This window comes from Periophthalmus magnuspinnatus, chromosome 6 (assembly GCF_009829125.3).
Source record: "Periophthalmus magnuspinnatus isolate fPerMag1 chromosome 6, fPerMag1.2.pri, whole genome shotgun sequence".
NCBI lineage: Eukaryota > Metazoa > Chordata > Actinopteri > Gobiiformes > Gobiidae > Periophthalmus > Periophthalmus magnuspinnatus.
Genome location: NC_047131.1, coordinates 15,956,813 through 15,969,657, shown reverse-complemented (window position 1 = coordinate 15,969,657; position 12,845 = coordinate 15,956,813). Strand labels below are relative to the sequence as shown.

The following is a 12,845-nucleotide window of genomic DNA, read 5'->3' as shown; positions in this document are numbered from 1 at the left end:
TAGAGCTCGTCGAGTTCTAATTTTTGACACCACTCACTGCCATGTCAGGGCGTGTTTACTACTTGATTTTTGCCATTTTCCATGCTCCGGACGCGGTTTTAATGAGTCCCTCGCCAGGATGTTGTCCCAGGCTCGGGCCTAATAATTATGGAAATGCATTTTCCACCCATTATTTTTCTCCTAAACCATAACAGCTACAGTCATGTGACTTTTTCACATTGTGCCCCATCACAAATAAGGCCACTGTGAATTTTTTCACAGGTCCACGACAAATCGATTGTCTTCTACGAATTTTTGAAAATGAAATTTGAAGAGAGAGCCAGTTTGTGAGAGAGTGCCTTGAATTGCATATCATTGTGTTCAGCTCACAAATGTGCATAAACGCTGTATTAGCGTTTTCCCAACAAAAAATGTGTGAAAGAAAATTTTGTGATTTTGTTGAAAATTCACCCTGACCACACCCAAAGTCATAATCAAAATGTAATTGATAATTTTTAATCACGTATGGGTTTAGTTGGATTTTGCCAAATTTGAAGTGTTTGTGATGAAAACTGTGTGAGGCGATGTCTTAAATGTGAGGGTGTGCACTTTTGTCATTTCCGGGTTTGATCCAATATGGCCGAATTCCTGTACATTTTAGGGCGGGGCCATAATATCATTTTTGTCATGTCCCGACAAGTACTATTTTTTTATGTGAGTTTCAGATTTTTACTAACTAACATTTCAAACTCGATTCTCTCACTCTTTCTACAATAGAATGCCATTTTCAACATTAAATCATAGTAAAGTTAAGTTAGTTAAATCTTTATTTTACATTACCATGGGGTTTTATATCTGTCTAATCCTTTTGTCGTCAAGGGGGGGTCCATAGTGGTCCATGGTATGTATACTAGTCTGTGGTCTTATACTTGTTCTGATACATCTCATTCTAAAGCTATTCAGGAAAGTATTGATACTTGTTCAAATGGGTATTTATTTTGATACTAGTTTTATTATCGATCAGTATCTGGTTTTCAATGATATTGGCAACCCTAAGCTGCAGACAGCATGCAGTGGTTTCAATTTGTCACGAAGTGCTGCTTTTATTTATTAGATAGACATTTAATACAGTGTTGACTTTAAAGGTGCCTAAAATGTAACATAGTATGGGATTATCTGATCTGTAACTGGCCTGGTGACGTCACCTGCTTGTCTCCATGGATATATAAATTTAATACTATACTGGAAATATTTCCAAGAAAAGCAAAAACATTTCCATGTTATGACAAACTTATTGCATTGGCAGATCCACCACCAGAAGTTACACAGTGCACGCTGAAGTTAATGAATGTTAAATATAGACTTTGTGCTGTTATGCTAAGTGCGTTTCCATCTCTGTGTCTATAGAAGTCCTATAGTCAGCAAAACAGCACACAGTAGCAGTTTAAAGCTCAGAGCAGATCTATCAGTTACTTTATATGGTTCAATCCATCAATGTGCAGACTTAAGAGCTGTTTTACACATTGCTTACCACTGCAATAGCTCTCTAACAAACCTGTTTGTTCCATATTGTGACAGTTACGCAGTTAGCCATTCTTGTTGATTGTTATTTTATTTATTTATATGTGGAAATTGTATGTACTTCTCATGAAAAAGAATAAGTAAGGGCTGACTGACTTGGTAGTATAATCACTGCAGACTTTTCTCATGTTTACACAGATTAAACTCACTTACCCAATAACACCACTGCAGCATATACTATACATCGGACTCTGTGTGTGTGCTTTAGCTATGGAACCACTATGGCACCAAAAACAATTGTGGCTACATTCACTATTTTGAAAAAACAAACAAACAAAGAACATAATGTAAACCTTGTAATGTATCTCTATCATATTTAACTGTAGTATGTCATTGCACATTGCTTAAGACAGTCTTTGGTGTGTGGAGATGTTTTGCCCTGTGTGTATCTGAAGTGTGTACTACCCATCTGTACTCCTTCTCTCCTCTCGCTCATCTCACCCACAGAGAACATTAGCCGCTGTACAATAGATAAAAGCTGTGCCTTCAGAACATCAGTCCTCTGCTGTCAAAACACTGCAGGATTTAATAGGCTGACTAGAATGCGTTGATGTCAGGGCTGGAGCTACTAAAACCATGCGGCAATTCCCTATTTTAAAGAAAAACAAATATAAAATCCATAAAAATCTGACTTAAACAAACAAAGCTATTCTATATAACTTAAACAGCATTCTTTTCAATACATATTTAACGTATTTTATGCAGGGATGCAGTTAATGGTCAAAAAATAACTTTTCTGATGGAACTCCTCTATGGAAATGTAATGCTTTTTCTGGAATGTTCCGCAGTATGGCATTAAACATATCTGTCTTGCAATACATATAAAAATATTTAGAAAAACATGCATTCTTACTGTAAGCAGGCCTGTGTCTTCTCAGATCTGTAACTTGGCCCGGTGGCATCATCTCCTTGTCTTAAAGCACTACCGTCTCCATGGAAACAAGCAGGTGGAAGACGTTGCTCCGGAAAAGTTGAATTGTGTGTCAAAGTAATGCTAATGATGTCAAAAGTCTACTTCTTGGTTCAGGTGGAATTCAACTCATTATTATATCATTTTATCCTGCTTTAGGCCTTTGTACAATGCTCTTCCAACACATTTGATTGTACAAAAATATTAGGTACTATTGTGATTCTTTTCAGACATAACTTCTAGTCTTATTTTGAAAACATTTATTTATTTATTTTTCTGTTTAGGACTCCCTCATCCTAGAGAAGAACGACCTGCACCACCCGGTCTGCTCCTTTCAGGATGACTTCCAGGAGTTTGAGATGATAGACGATGAAGACGAGGAGGAGGAGGATGATGATGATGAAGAGGTGGACCCGGACGCACCCCCCTCACCCTCTGCCTCGCCCCCTCCCTCACCCACTTTTGGCACCCTGAAGAGCCGACCCACCACCCTCAACCTCACCACCGCTGTGTCACAGGTGAGGACTCCTAAGCAGGCAAAATAAGGCCCATATGACAGATCTAATTATGACTTGGTATGACTTAGGATCATACATGTGGTAAACAGTTATCGTAGCTTTATATTAGTCAAGTGCTAATTTGTGGGGAAAAAAGTACAAAAGTATAGGACGTAGCACTGAAAATTTCATCCAAAATCTAAGGACAATTTACGCACAATAAAGGAAGGCGTTACTGATATTCAATAACAACAAGTTTTGGCCCTTGTTAACACAGTCGCTAGGTAACAACTATGAGATTAATTAATATTTTATAAAAATCTTGACTATATTATGTTAATTATGTTCTAGGGAAATAGACTAATCTATCATATATACTTTAACATCAGTAGACTAACCAAATGACTCCACTTTCAATCTTTAGTACTGTCGTTGTGACAAGATACTTCAGCCACATTGCCTATTAATTATAATTTAGTAATGTAAATGCAATTGATGAAAAAATATCCAAATTTACAAGTACCATTCAAAAGCAGCTCTGCCAGAACTAAACCAGATCCAAAACTGCACTTGGACTAAAGCCACATTGTAGTGTGACTTATGTTATTGTTGTTAAATTGTGTGGGAAAAAAACCCAATGATATCACTTAGTGGTCAAAACCTCATTGTCAAAGCCTGATCTCGTCAGATCTCAGAAGCTAAACAAGGCTGGGCCTAGTTAGCATTTGGATGGGAATTCCAGGTGCCAGTAGCAGTGAGGCGTAGTGTCCTTAGGCAAGACATTTCACCAACATTGCCCACAGATTGGCAGTTTGACTTCATTCAGTTTAGCCCCGGGCAGCTGTGGCTACAATAGTAGCTTACATCACCAAGTGTGGAGTAAATGAATAATGCACAAAACTGTAAAATGACTTTGAGCATCTGAAAAGTGCTATATAAGACTAAGCCATTATTATTGTTATTATTATCATCATCATCATCATCATCATCATCATTATTATTAACTGGACTTGGCCAACTTACTTGCATTTAAATTAAGCTTTCTGTATAACCTTTACATAATGCATTGACTTTACTGTTTTACTGTTATGTTTGGTTATTGTTCAAAGGCAATAGCTATAGATTCATGAAGTATAGTATTGCACCGAGTATTTTTTAGAGATAAGTACAGGTAACACAGTCATTCCAAACTGATTTGTTTTACAGGACTCACTGAACAACAACAGCAGCCTCTCCCCAAAGAAAGGAAGCTGGCAGGACTCTCTACGAAACCCAACATCACAGGGTAAGAATCGGGTTTGAATTTCAATGTCACTTGACCTGACAGATGGCTGAAGAGGGCATCTTGTATTACAATGTGTCTTAACGATGTTATGATTATTGTTCGCATAAATATGTAAATTATTTAAATGTAAGCACAGAGGTGGGTCATATTTATTCGAGTCAGAAACTGTACTTCTCGCAGTAGCTGTGACAAAAGCTTTATGTTGACTATATTACAAGATCAGAACAGAGATAGATATGAGGAGTAACATTTCGGCTACTCTACCCACCTCTCTGTAATCTCTTGAGTAATGTCTTTTCATCTTGTATTTGTTATATAAATATTATCACCATCAACTCCCCTTTATACATAGACCATTATGAAACTACCCTTGTAATAATACAATTCTGAGAGATTTGGAAATGGTTAAATCCTTCTCACCATTTAATTTTATCAGTCAAAAATCAGGCCAAATACTCAGAATGAATCATGTCCGTCTTTGCTATTGTTGTTATTCATCAGTGTTGTGTCTAAAATGGAATTACTGAGTGAAATATCCAAGCGTAATCACATTTATCTTCCCGTAGGCCATCTGTCTCCTACCCACACATGTCTGGAGGACGGCAGCCACGTCACAGGCCAGTGCCCGGCCTCTCCGGTCACCCAGGCACCAGGGCCCCAGAACAAAGGTACTCCCCCCAAACACGCAGGGGAGGGCGGGAACTCCCACTCCCCCAACCGGCCCCTCCTCTGTGACATGGAGGGCAACAGGCGGGAGAGGCCCGAATACGGTAACAACATGGCCGACAGGAACCTAAGCGTGGCTGTTGTGGAGTGCTGTGTGTCCAGTCCTGTGTCGTGTCGTTGTAGTAGTAAATATGGCATGAAGCTTTCATTTTTCATGATTATAAGTTTTGTTGGGAAGTATATTATTTCAGTATTTGATCATTCGTATACTTTTTAATCATTTACCCTTTTGTAATTTGGCAAATTAAAGGACACATATTATGCAAAAACATGTTGTATGGTTTTGAGCAGGAAGTAAATGCTCTACATTCTATTAATGCATTGTTTTAGAAAAAGAAAGCAATGTATATTGAACAAATGTAAAATTATGACTCATAGTTTATATCTAAATATAGAGGCAGGTAGTACTCACTTACATTAGTAACTTTTTGAAAAATATCTACTTCTTTTCAGACTCCATACCTTAACTCAATGTATTTTACAGTGTAGAGTGTAAGGGTATTTACTTAAAGTCTATCCTTTGAAAATAGCAGATTTTGTGTATTTAATTATGTCCCGCCAACTACATTGATTTCAAATAAATAAATGAAATGCTACACTCTGTTACTTCTACGTGAGAATTATTATTTTGAAAAAATGTTATTTTTATTTCACTTAAGTTTTTGGATGCCTTACTCACCTCTGTGTAAATACCAGAAAAGAAGCATAATATGTCTTATACTGTACCTAAAATTGATCATTTAAGTGAACTTGTGACATTCTAAGTGACATTATTTTTTGTTTTGTTTTTTTGGTAGAAAAACCCATTTAACACAAACAAAAGAAGTTGTCATTGTTATGATCTATACTGATAAGCTCGATTTTTTTTGTAGTTTCAAAAATACATTTATGTATTCAATAAACTTTTCTTTTTGTCTTACAGGTTCATTTGGTCACCACAAATCCCACCCCTGTACTGGTGAACACAAATCCGACCTCTCCGTCCAGAACAGGGTACCTTCTGTGGATGAACACTCACAATGTTCTGACACAGAAGTGGACCACGATTTGAACAGCGACCACAACCTCAAGCACTCAAGTATCAACCGACGCCCCACGGACACCTACACCATCACCAGCGAGTCCGCCATGGAACCTGAGACCGACCCAGATCCTGATGGAACCAGCCGCTGCCTGTCCTCCACTGCTCCCATGGGAACCACTGAGGGAGCAGATACGCCCTTGTCTGACGAAGAGCTGGAGAAGGACTTTGAGGAGGGGTGCAATATCACATGCAAGGATAATCGCTCTTCCTATGTTGAATTCCCTCCCATCGAACCACCCCAACCCGAGTCTTTCTCAACTTACCTGTCCTCCAAAGTGGTCGATATATCTTACAGCTCCGTCAATGGTCCTTCGGTTCCTCCAATGCAAGCCCCGGAGAACGACTACACCTCCCCATCCTCTGACCCAGGGATAGCAGACATGAACCAGCAAGGATACGTGACCTCAGATCGTGATAGAGATCTAAGTTCTCCAGGGTCGGACTCAGATGTTGAAGAGGAGATTAAGGAAGCTTTTGCCTGCGGTCCAGTGTCCAACATGATCTCCTCAATTTCAGAAACGGAAATCGACTTGACCAGTGACGAAAGCAGCAGTGGACGCTCCTCCCATCTCACCAACTCTATCGAAGAAGCTAGCTCACCTACATCAGACCAAGAACTAGACCCGGATACCGAGTTGGAGCAGGATAGCGGCATTGTTGGACTGAAAGAAACCCTCCTCCTCGGCCAACCGGATCCTATCAAAGAAGGTTCCATGGTACCTTCTCCATCTCCACTGCTGTCACCCACCATCGCAACCCCAGGCTCCCCGCTCCTACCTCCCGATTCCTACGAAGGTTTGGATGGACAGAACTTGGACGATGACCAAATTTGCGAGCACCAAGCGGATCCAGATGAGACATTACCCCCAGCAGAACTTTGTGAAGACAGCCTTTCCAGACAGATGGTTCTCCAGATAGAACCAGACCATGGCCTGGAGAGCTTCAAACGTTCCTTTTACCTTCCAGTTGGCCCGAGACTCATGCCCAGTTCAGATGACTACGACGGGACTAGTGAAGGAGAGTCAGATTCAGATAGTGAAGATGATTTAAGTGAGAACTCGGATTCCCCTTGGCTGCTCAGTAACCTCGTAAACAGGTTGATTTCAGAAGGTTCTTATCCAATCAGCTGCCCAGAAGAATGCTTGAAAAGGAAACCATCAATGTCTGATACTATCTCACCATCTTCAGATATTGGAGATGGAGACCTTGCAGATGAGGAGGTTGATGGAACTCAAGACATCAAGGAAACTAAAAACCTCCCAAACCTGTACCTGACCAATCTTATGGAACAGCAAGCAAGGGGAGCAGAGAAGAACGTGCCCAACAGGCTATGTAAAAACTCAAGGGAGGAGGAGGTTGAGGAGCCCAATAATGACTTGATGATGCTTCAGCAGAGGAGGGAGCTCGACTCTCCCAGCCTTACGGAGAGCGTGATCAGTGACAAGGATGAAGGCAGAGAGACAGACCCCCACGTCCCCGCTCGGTCCTCTGCTTCCATCGAACGCATCACGGAGGTCAAGAACAGTCTGACCCTAGATCTGCCCACCGCCCAGACCAACCGTTGCTTCAGCCTCACCTACTCCACAGACAACGATGAAGAGGAGGAGGAAGATGGGGAGTCGTACCCTTACCTGACCAATGCAAAGAATCACACGTCTTACAGGCAGAGGTAGGTGTTGCTGATGTACAGTTTTTTAAAGTAAATCCTACAACAAAAATAGGGGTGGATGGATCAGAATGAGTCTATTTTTCCTCAAGCAGCAATACTGAAGTCCTATTGCTATTATTTGGAGTCGTTTTTTTTTTTAATAAATCATACAAATTGTACACTGTAATAGAAAGAAATCAAGCCATTATCACCAATGTAGACATTCTGTTGTAGCATTATCACAGCATATGCTTTACTTCGACTTGAGTAATATTATTCTGTCACTTTTGGAGTGCTTTTACTTTAACTACTTCCCACATCTGCTAACAGGGGCCTGGAGTTAGACAGTTCACCGCCCATTGACCCCAGTGTTCCAGAGCCTGTCCCATCTGAACACGACCTTCCACTGTGTGACAGAGGACAGCAGCAGAGCGAGGACGACGGGCTGGCCTATGACTCCATGAAGTACACTTTAGTGGTGGACGAGAATACAACGCTGGAACTTGTCAGTCTTAAAAGGTTAATTACACTATATTAGGAGATGTAAATGTAAGCAAGAATGATTTACAAACAGTGTATTCCAACTTGTCTTGGTTAGGTCTTGACTTGATCCTCGTTTGATCCTGGTTTAGTCCCAGTGTAGTTCAGATGTAGACTTTGGATGTACACGCCATTTTAGTCTTGTCTAGTCTAGGTTTAGGTTCAGGCTTAGCCCTAGTTTAGTCATTTTGATGTAGGGAATGTGCAAACGTGAACGCACTCTTGGTTTGTTGCTATTCTAGACTTGGTTTAGTCTTGGTCTTGTCCAGGTTTAGTTCCAGGTTTAATTCTGAGTCCCCAATTTGATGGAGAAGTTGGAAATGCTGAGGTGGCTGATGCTTCTACTGCTGTAGAGAGGTGCCAGAGGGTTGCACCAGCTGAAACGACCAGATGAAAAAGGGGAGAGAGAGTGCTTAATATAATTAGTTTGAAAGATGATTGGTTGAGGAGCAAAGGTATAAGACCTTGATTGGCTGATTGTGACAAATGACAGGAAGTAAGACCATAAAAGGTAATAGGTTGATATGTTTTTTAGGTGCACTTCGGTTCTCAGTGATGACAGTGAGCTCTCTACAATCTGTGATGAAGAACCACTAAGGCCCAGTGATGTGGTCTACGACAGAGAGGAAGAGGAGGAGGGTCACCCTGAACTGAGCTCCTCTGAAGACTCCTCTCCAGAAGCAGACATGCCTTTCTCTAAGAAATTCCTCAACGTCTTCGTCAACAGCACTACCCGCTCCTCCAGTAAGACTACTCTCTCATCATTCCCTCTGGTCTCTGAAAGCTGTGAAAAACACTTATAAACTCATTGCGGTGAATAATTAGGATGCTCAGAATTCATAAGGTAAGTGAGGAATAACTTTGGACCACTGCCAAACCATTTAAAATGAACTACTTTTTTTTTTTTTTTTTAAGACAGTAAAAATCATATACAGAGCCTTTAAGAGTATTTTTGGATAATTGACAGACAGGAATTTTGATACTGAAATTGAAAATCTTGAAAATGTACTTAAAACAGATTGACATCTGATCATACCATCTTATATTCATAGCAGAATAGAGTAGCATTGCTTTGGGCAACTTGGATTCTGTGTTGTTAATTTCCATGGTACCCAAGCTTCTAAAAATAGCTGTGAACCGCTAACGCTAAGAAAGTGTGATTTGCCTATAAAAGGAGGTCTGTGTCTCTTTATTTCTTCCCTGTTGGCTCTTAGCATGAGATACCAAACATGCCATAACATGACAAAAGATTATTGTAGATTATTGCAGTTTAATTATTGTATTGTTCTCCAAAGGCACAGAGTCTTTCGGCTTGTTCTCCTGCACCATCAATGGAGAGGAGAGGGACCAGACCCACAGAGCGGTCTACAGGTAAAGCACCACTGGCTTTCAGATGACAGATCACAATGAATAGAGTTTGTGGGCAGGCAAAATTAAACTATTGTTAGCATAAAGTTGTTGCATAAATAGATCAGGGGCCAAGTACAATGTAATCAATAAGGGAAAATTACATCATCACATTTTAAAATCCTTAAACCACCTTTCAGAGGCAGCCAAAATTATCTATAGCATGACAACAACGCCAATAACTAAAAAAGCTAATAATAACTATATATGCAAAGAAGCTTGACATCATGGCCACTTTGCATTAGAACTACTAACTTTCCAGGTCAGTGTTCCATTCCTGCCAATTTATCTGTAAAATATAGTCATAATCGGTCAATGCAGGTAAAAGATGATGCCTAGGTTGGAGATTTTATTGTCAATGGCAAATAATGGTTCTGTTCTTTCTCAAGTAACAATATTTTGAAGTCCACTACTAGTATTTTGAATTGCTTATCCGTCATCCGCTTTCTGCATCTCCTTTTGCATACCACAAGCCAGTTTTGACTGATTGTCATGATCTGTCACTGATTTAACTATGGCGTTCTAATATCTGGTGACCTTCTTTTACAACCTTGCCCATTTTTCTTACCATATTAATTATTTGGACACAGTGTAATATTGTATGCTATTCACCCATGTTTACTGCATACAGCAAAGGACTTAATCACATTACAATGAGCTGATGTCTATGGTGCAGCAGGCTTGAAGGGCTGCTGGGACGATCCTAATTAGCACATTAGCCACCAGCTGTATGTGGGAGTTCAGATGACATCACAACATTCTGCTGTCCTAGTGTTTAATGGAGATGGAGGGCATGCACAGTCATTATTATTATACGTGGGGAAAATAAATATAGCAGGGTAATGAAGCTTGCAACATTTAGACATTTCTGTTCTGTTCTTTTTTGGAAAATGCAAGAAATATCTGGTACAGGATTATATTTCTTCAGACTCCAGTATCAATGATATTTTAATGTGAAATATGAAATGTATCAATCCACAAATGTTTAAAGTGGGACTGAACACCTAAACTCCGCCCACAAGCACATTGAAATAGAGCTGCTAAACAGTACCTAAGTGGAGGAAAGAGTGCGAGGGGAGGACAAAACTAGCAGAAAAAGTAATTTATTATTAGTGAATGTTACATTATATTAAAAAAAAAAAAGATTTGATTGAAGTTGTAAGTTTTCAGGGGTAGGGTGGAGGTTCATTTCTACTGATGTGACTTTTTTGTAAAAAAATAAGCATCTAGTTTTAGTTTTAGTATCAATTAGTATCAGATTTTTTATAATTTTGACAACCCTATGATATATATTGTTCTTGTAAACATTATAAACAATACACAATGCTTAGCTCCTATTAGATTTTCTTTGTCTCCACTACAAACCCACCCACCATCTTGCAGCACTTTCACATCTCCTCTTCTCTCACCACCAAGCCCATGGGAGTCACCCGACACCAGACACAAGCTTTTCTCTCAGAGAAAATAATAGGCCTGTGCATACTGACCGGCGCCTGTGCTCCGGCTCCCTCTGCAGGTTTATCCCCAGACATGCAGATGAGCTGGAGCTAGATGTGGATGACCCGTTATTTGTGGAGGAAGAGGAGGATGACTACTGGTACAGAGGGTACAACATGCGCACAGGGGAGAGGGGGATCTTCCCAGCCTTCTACGCCACCGAAGTCATGGGGGCATCCAAAGAGCTGCTTGGTGTGTAGGATTTTTAAGTTTAAAATGAAGTTTTGTATATGTAAAGAATCAAAATATTTTTATGTGTATGTGTGTGTAGGGATGAAGAGGAACCCAGCTTGGATGGAGACATTCTGTGTTCAGTTCTTGGGGTCAGTCGAAGTACCTTATCACCAAGGAAATGGTATCCTGTGTGCAGCAATGCAAAAGGTAAATTGAACAGAACACATGCTATTAGGGAAGTGAAACTGTTGATTTTTGTGTTGTTGTTATTATTATAACATTGTGAGAAAAAATGTGGTTGTACAATTGTCACATGGAAAAGTGAGAAATTTAGATTCGAAAGCTTATGTTCCTTAGATCTTATATATTACTTTGCAAATCCTAATTTGTATATCATATGCACCGCAGTTAGCACATAATGTGACTGCATATATTGTGTTTCTCATATCTATATTATAACTGGAATAAGATAAAAACAAGTAGGTTAAAGGTACTTCAGATGGCTACTTCTTAGTTTTGTGTTATTTTATATTTAGAAATACAGACATTTTGAATTAATTAAAACATATTTACAGGTTTAATATTTTTTGACAATGGAACCTTTTAAAGTTTATATGATTATTGTAAAACCTAGCATCCTTGTGTTTTAGATTGCAATGTCGAGGAAAAGAACAGTGCATGTGCGCCCACCCTCTCTGTGTGAGCTGGAGATCAGTCTGCAGGGAGTCAAGCTCATCATGAGTCTGGAGGATGAATACGACTCCTTCAATGAGGTACAGAGAAATACATCATGTTAACTTGTATCTGATGTAACTAATGTTTTAAAATTCCATAAAACCTTCATTGATTTTACACAGTTACGTAGAAATGTGTCTGTGAATTTGTTTAACTTTCCTTTCTGCTAATTTTTTTGTTTACAGTTTGACAGATGTAGTCACTTCTTCCAGATGAAGAACATCTCGTTTTGCGGGTGCCATCCCAGGAATAACTGGTAAGGCACACAGGAGTGGTAGTGCTGATAGAACTGTACCATGTGACTGCTGCATCATTACATGTGATTGTATGTGCATCTCCACAGCTACTTTGGCTTCATCACTAAGCACCCCATGCTCAACCGCTTCGCCTGCCACGTCTTTGTGTCCCAGGAGTCCATGCGACCTGTAGCAGAGTGTGTCGGGTGAGTAAAAAAACCCTATGTTTAGGATGTCTTATATATACAGAAGCTTATGTCCTTGTGGTCTAAGATATAACTTTATGGATCTCAATGTGGGGAAAATCACATATATACTAAGAGTGTGCATCACAACAAAAGATAGGAAATATGTAATTCATCACAAACATATAGTGACAGATATAGTGGTTTCTTCAGACTGGAAGATTGATAGATTAAAGTGCATATGACAGTTTTTCATATTTTCTATTTATGACTTGATTTGGTGGGATAGTACCTGTGGTAAATACTTATTATTGTTCTATTATTTATATATATTATAGTTTTAGGTCACTTAAGTAGAGAA

The 12,845-nt window shown here is 39.6% G+C and overlaps 2 protein-coding genes across 3 annotated transcripts in view; one reads left to right on the top strand and one right to left on the bottom strand.

Moving 5' to 3' along the window:
* The window catches only part of mapk8ip2 (mitogen-activated protein kinase 8 interacting protein 2), a 39,867-nt gene that overhangs the window by 23,808 nt on the left and 3,214 nt on the right, over window positions 1-12,845 (top strand). Inside the window, exons 3-14 of one of the 2 annotated variants that reach the window (XM_033968312.2) lie at window positions 2,755-2,988; window positions 4,174-4,252; window positions 4,819-4,920; window positions 5,901-7,731; window positions 8,041-8,229; window positions 8,786-8,994; window positions 9,546-9,621; window positions 11,174-11,346; window positions 11,426-11,535; window positions 11,979-12,101; window positions 12,249-12,319; window positions 12,407-12,505. In XM_033968312.2, coding sequence (XP_033824203.1) covers window positions 2,755-2,988; window positions 4,174-4,252; window positions 4,819-4,920; window positions 5,901-7,731; window positions 8,041-8,229; window positions 8,786-8,994; window positions 9,546-9,621; window positions 11,174-11,346; window positions 11,426-11,535; window positions 11,979-12,101; window positions 12,249-12,319; window positions 12,407-12,505 — 3,296 coding nt within the window. Of the gene's footprint in view, window positions 1-2,754; window positions 2,989-4,173; window positions 4,253-4,818; window positions 5,023-5,900; window positions 7,732-8,040; window positions 8,230-8,785; window positions 8,995-9,545; window positions 9,622-11,173; window positions 11,347-11,425; window positions 11,536-11,978; window positions 12,102-12,248; window positions 12,320-12,406; window positions 12,506-12,845 lie in introns of both variants that reach the window. The other variant, XM_033968311.2, reaches the window with a different exon arrangement.
* cpt1b (carnitine palmitoyltransferase 1B (muscle)) overlaps window positions 1-12,845 on the bottom strand; it is a 74,076-nt gene that overhangs the window by 59,428 nt on the left and 1,803 nt on the right. The window lies entirely within an intron of this gene.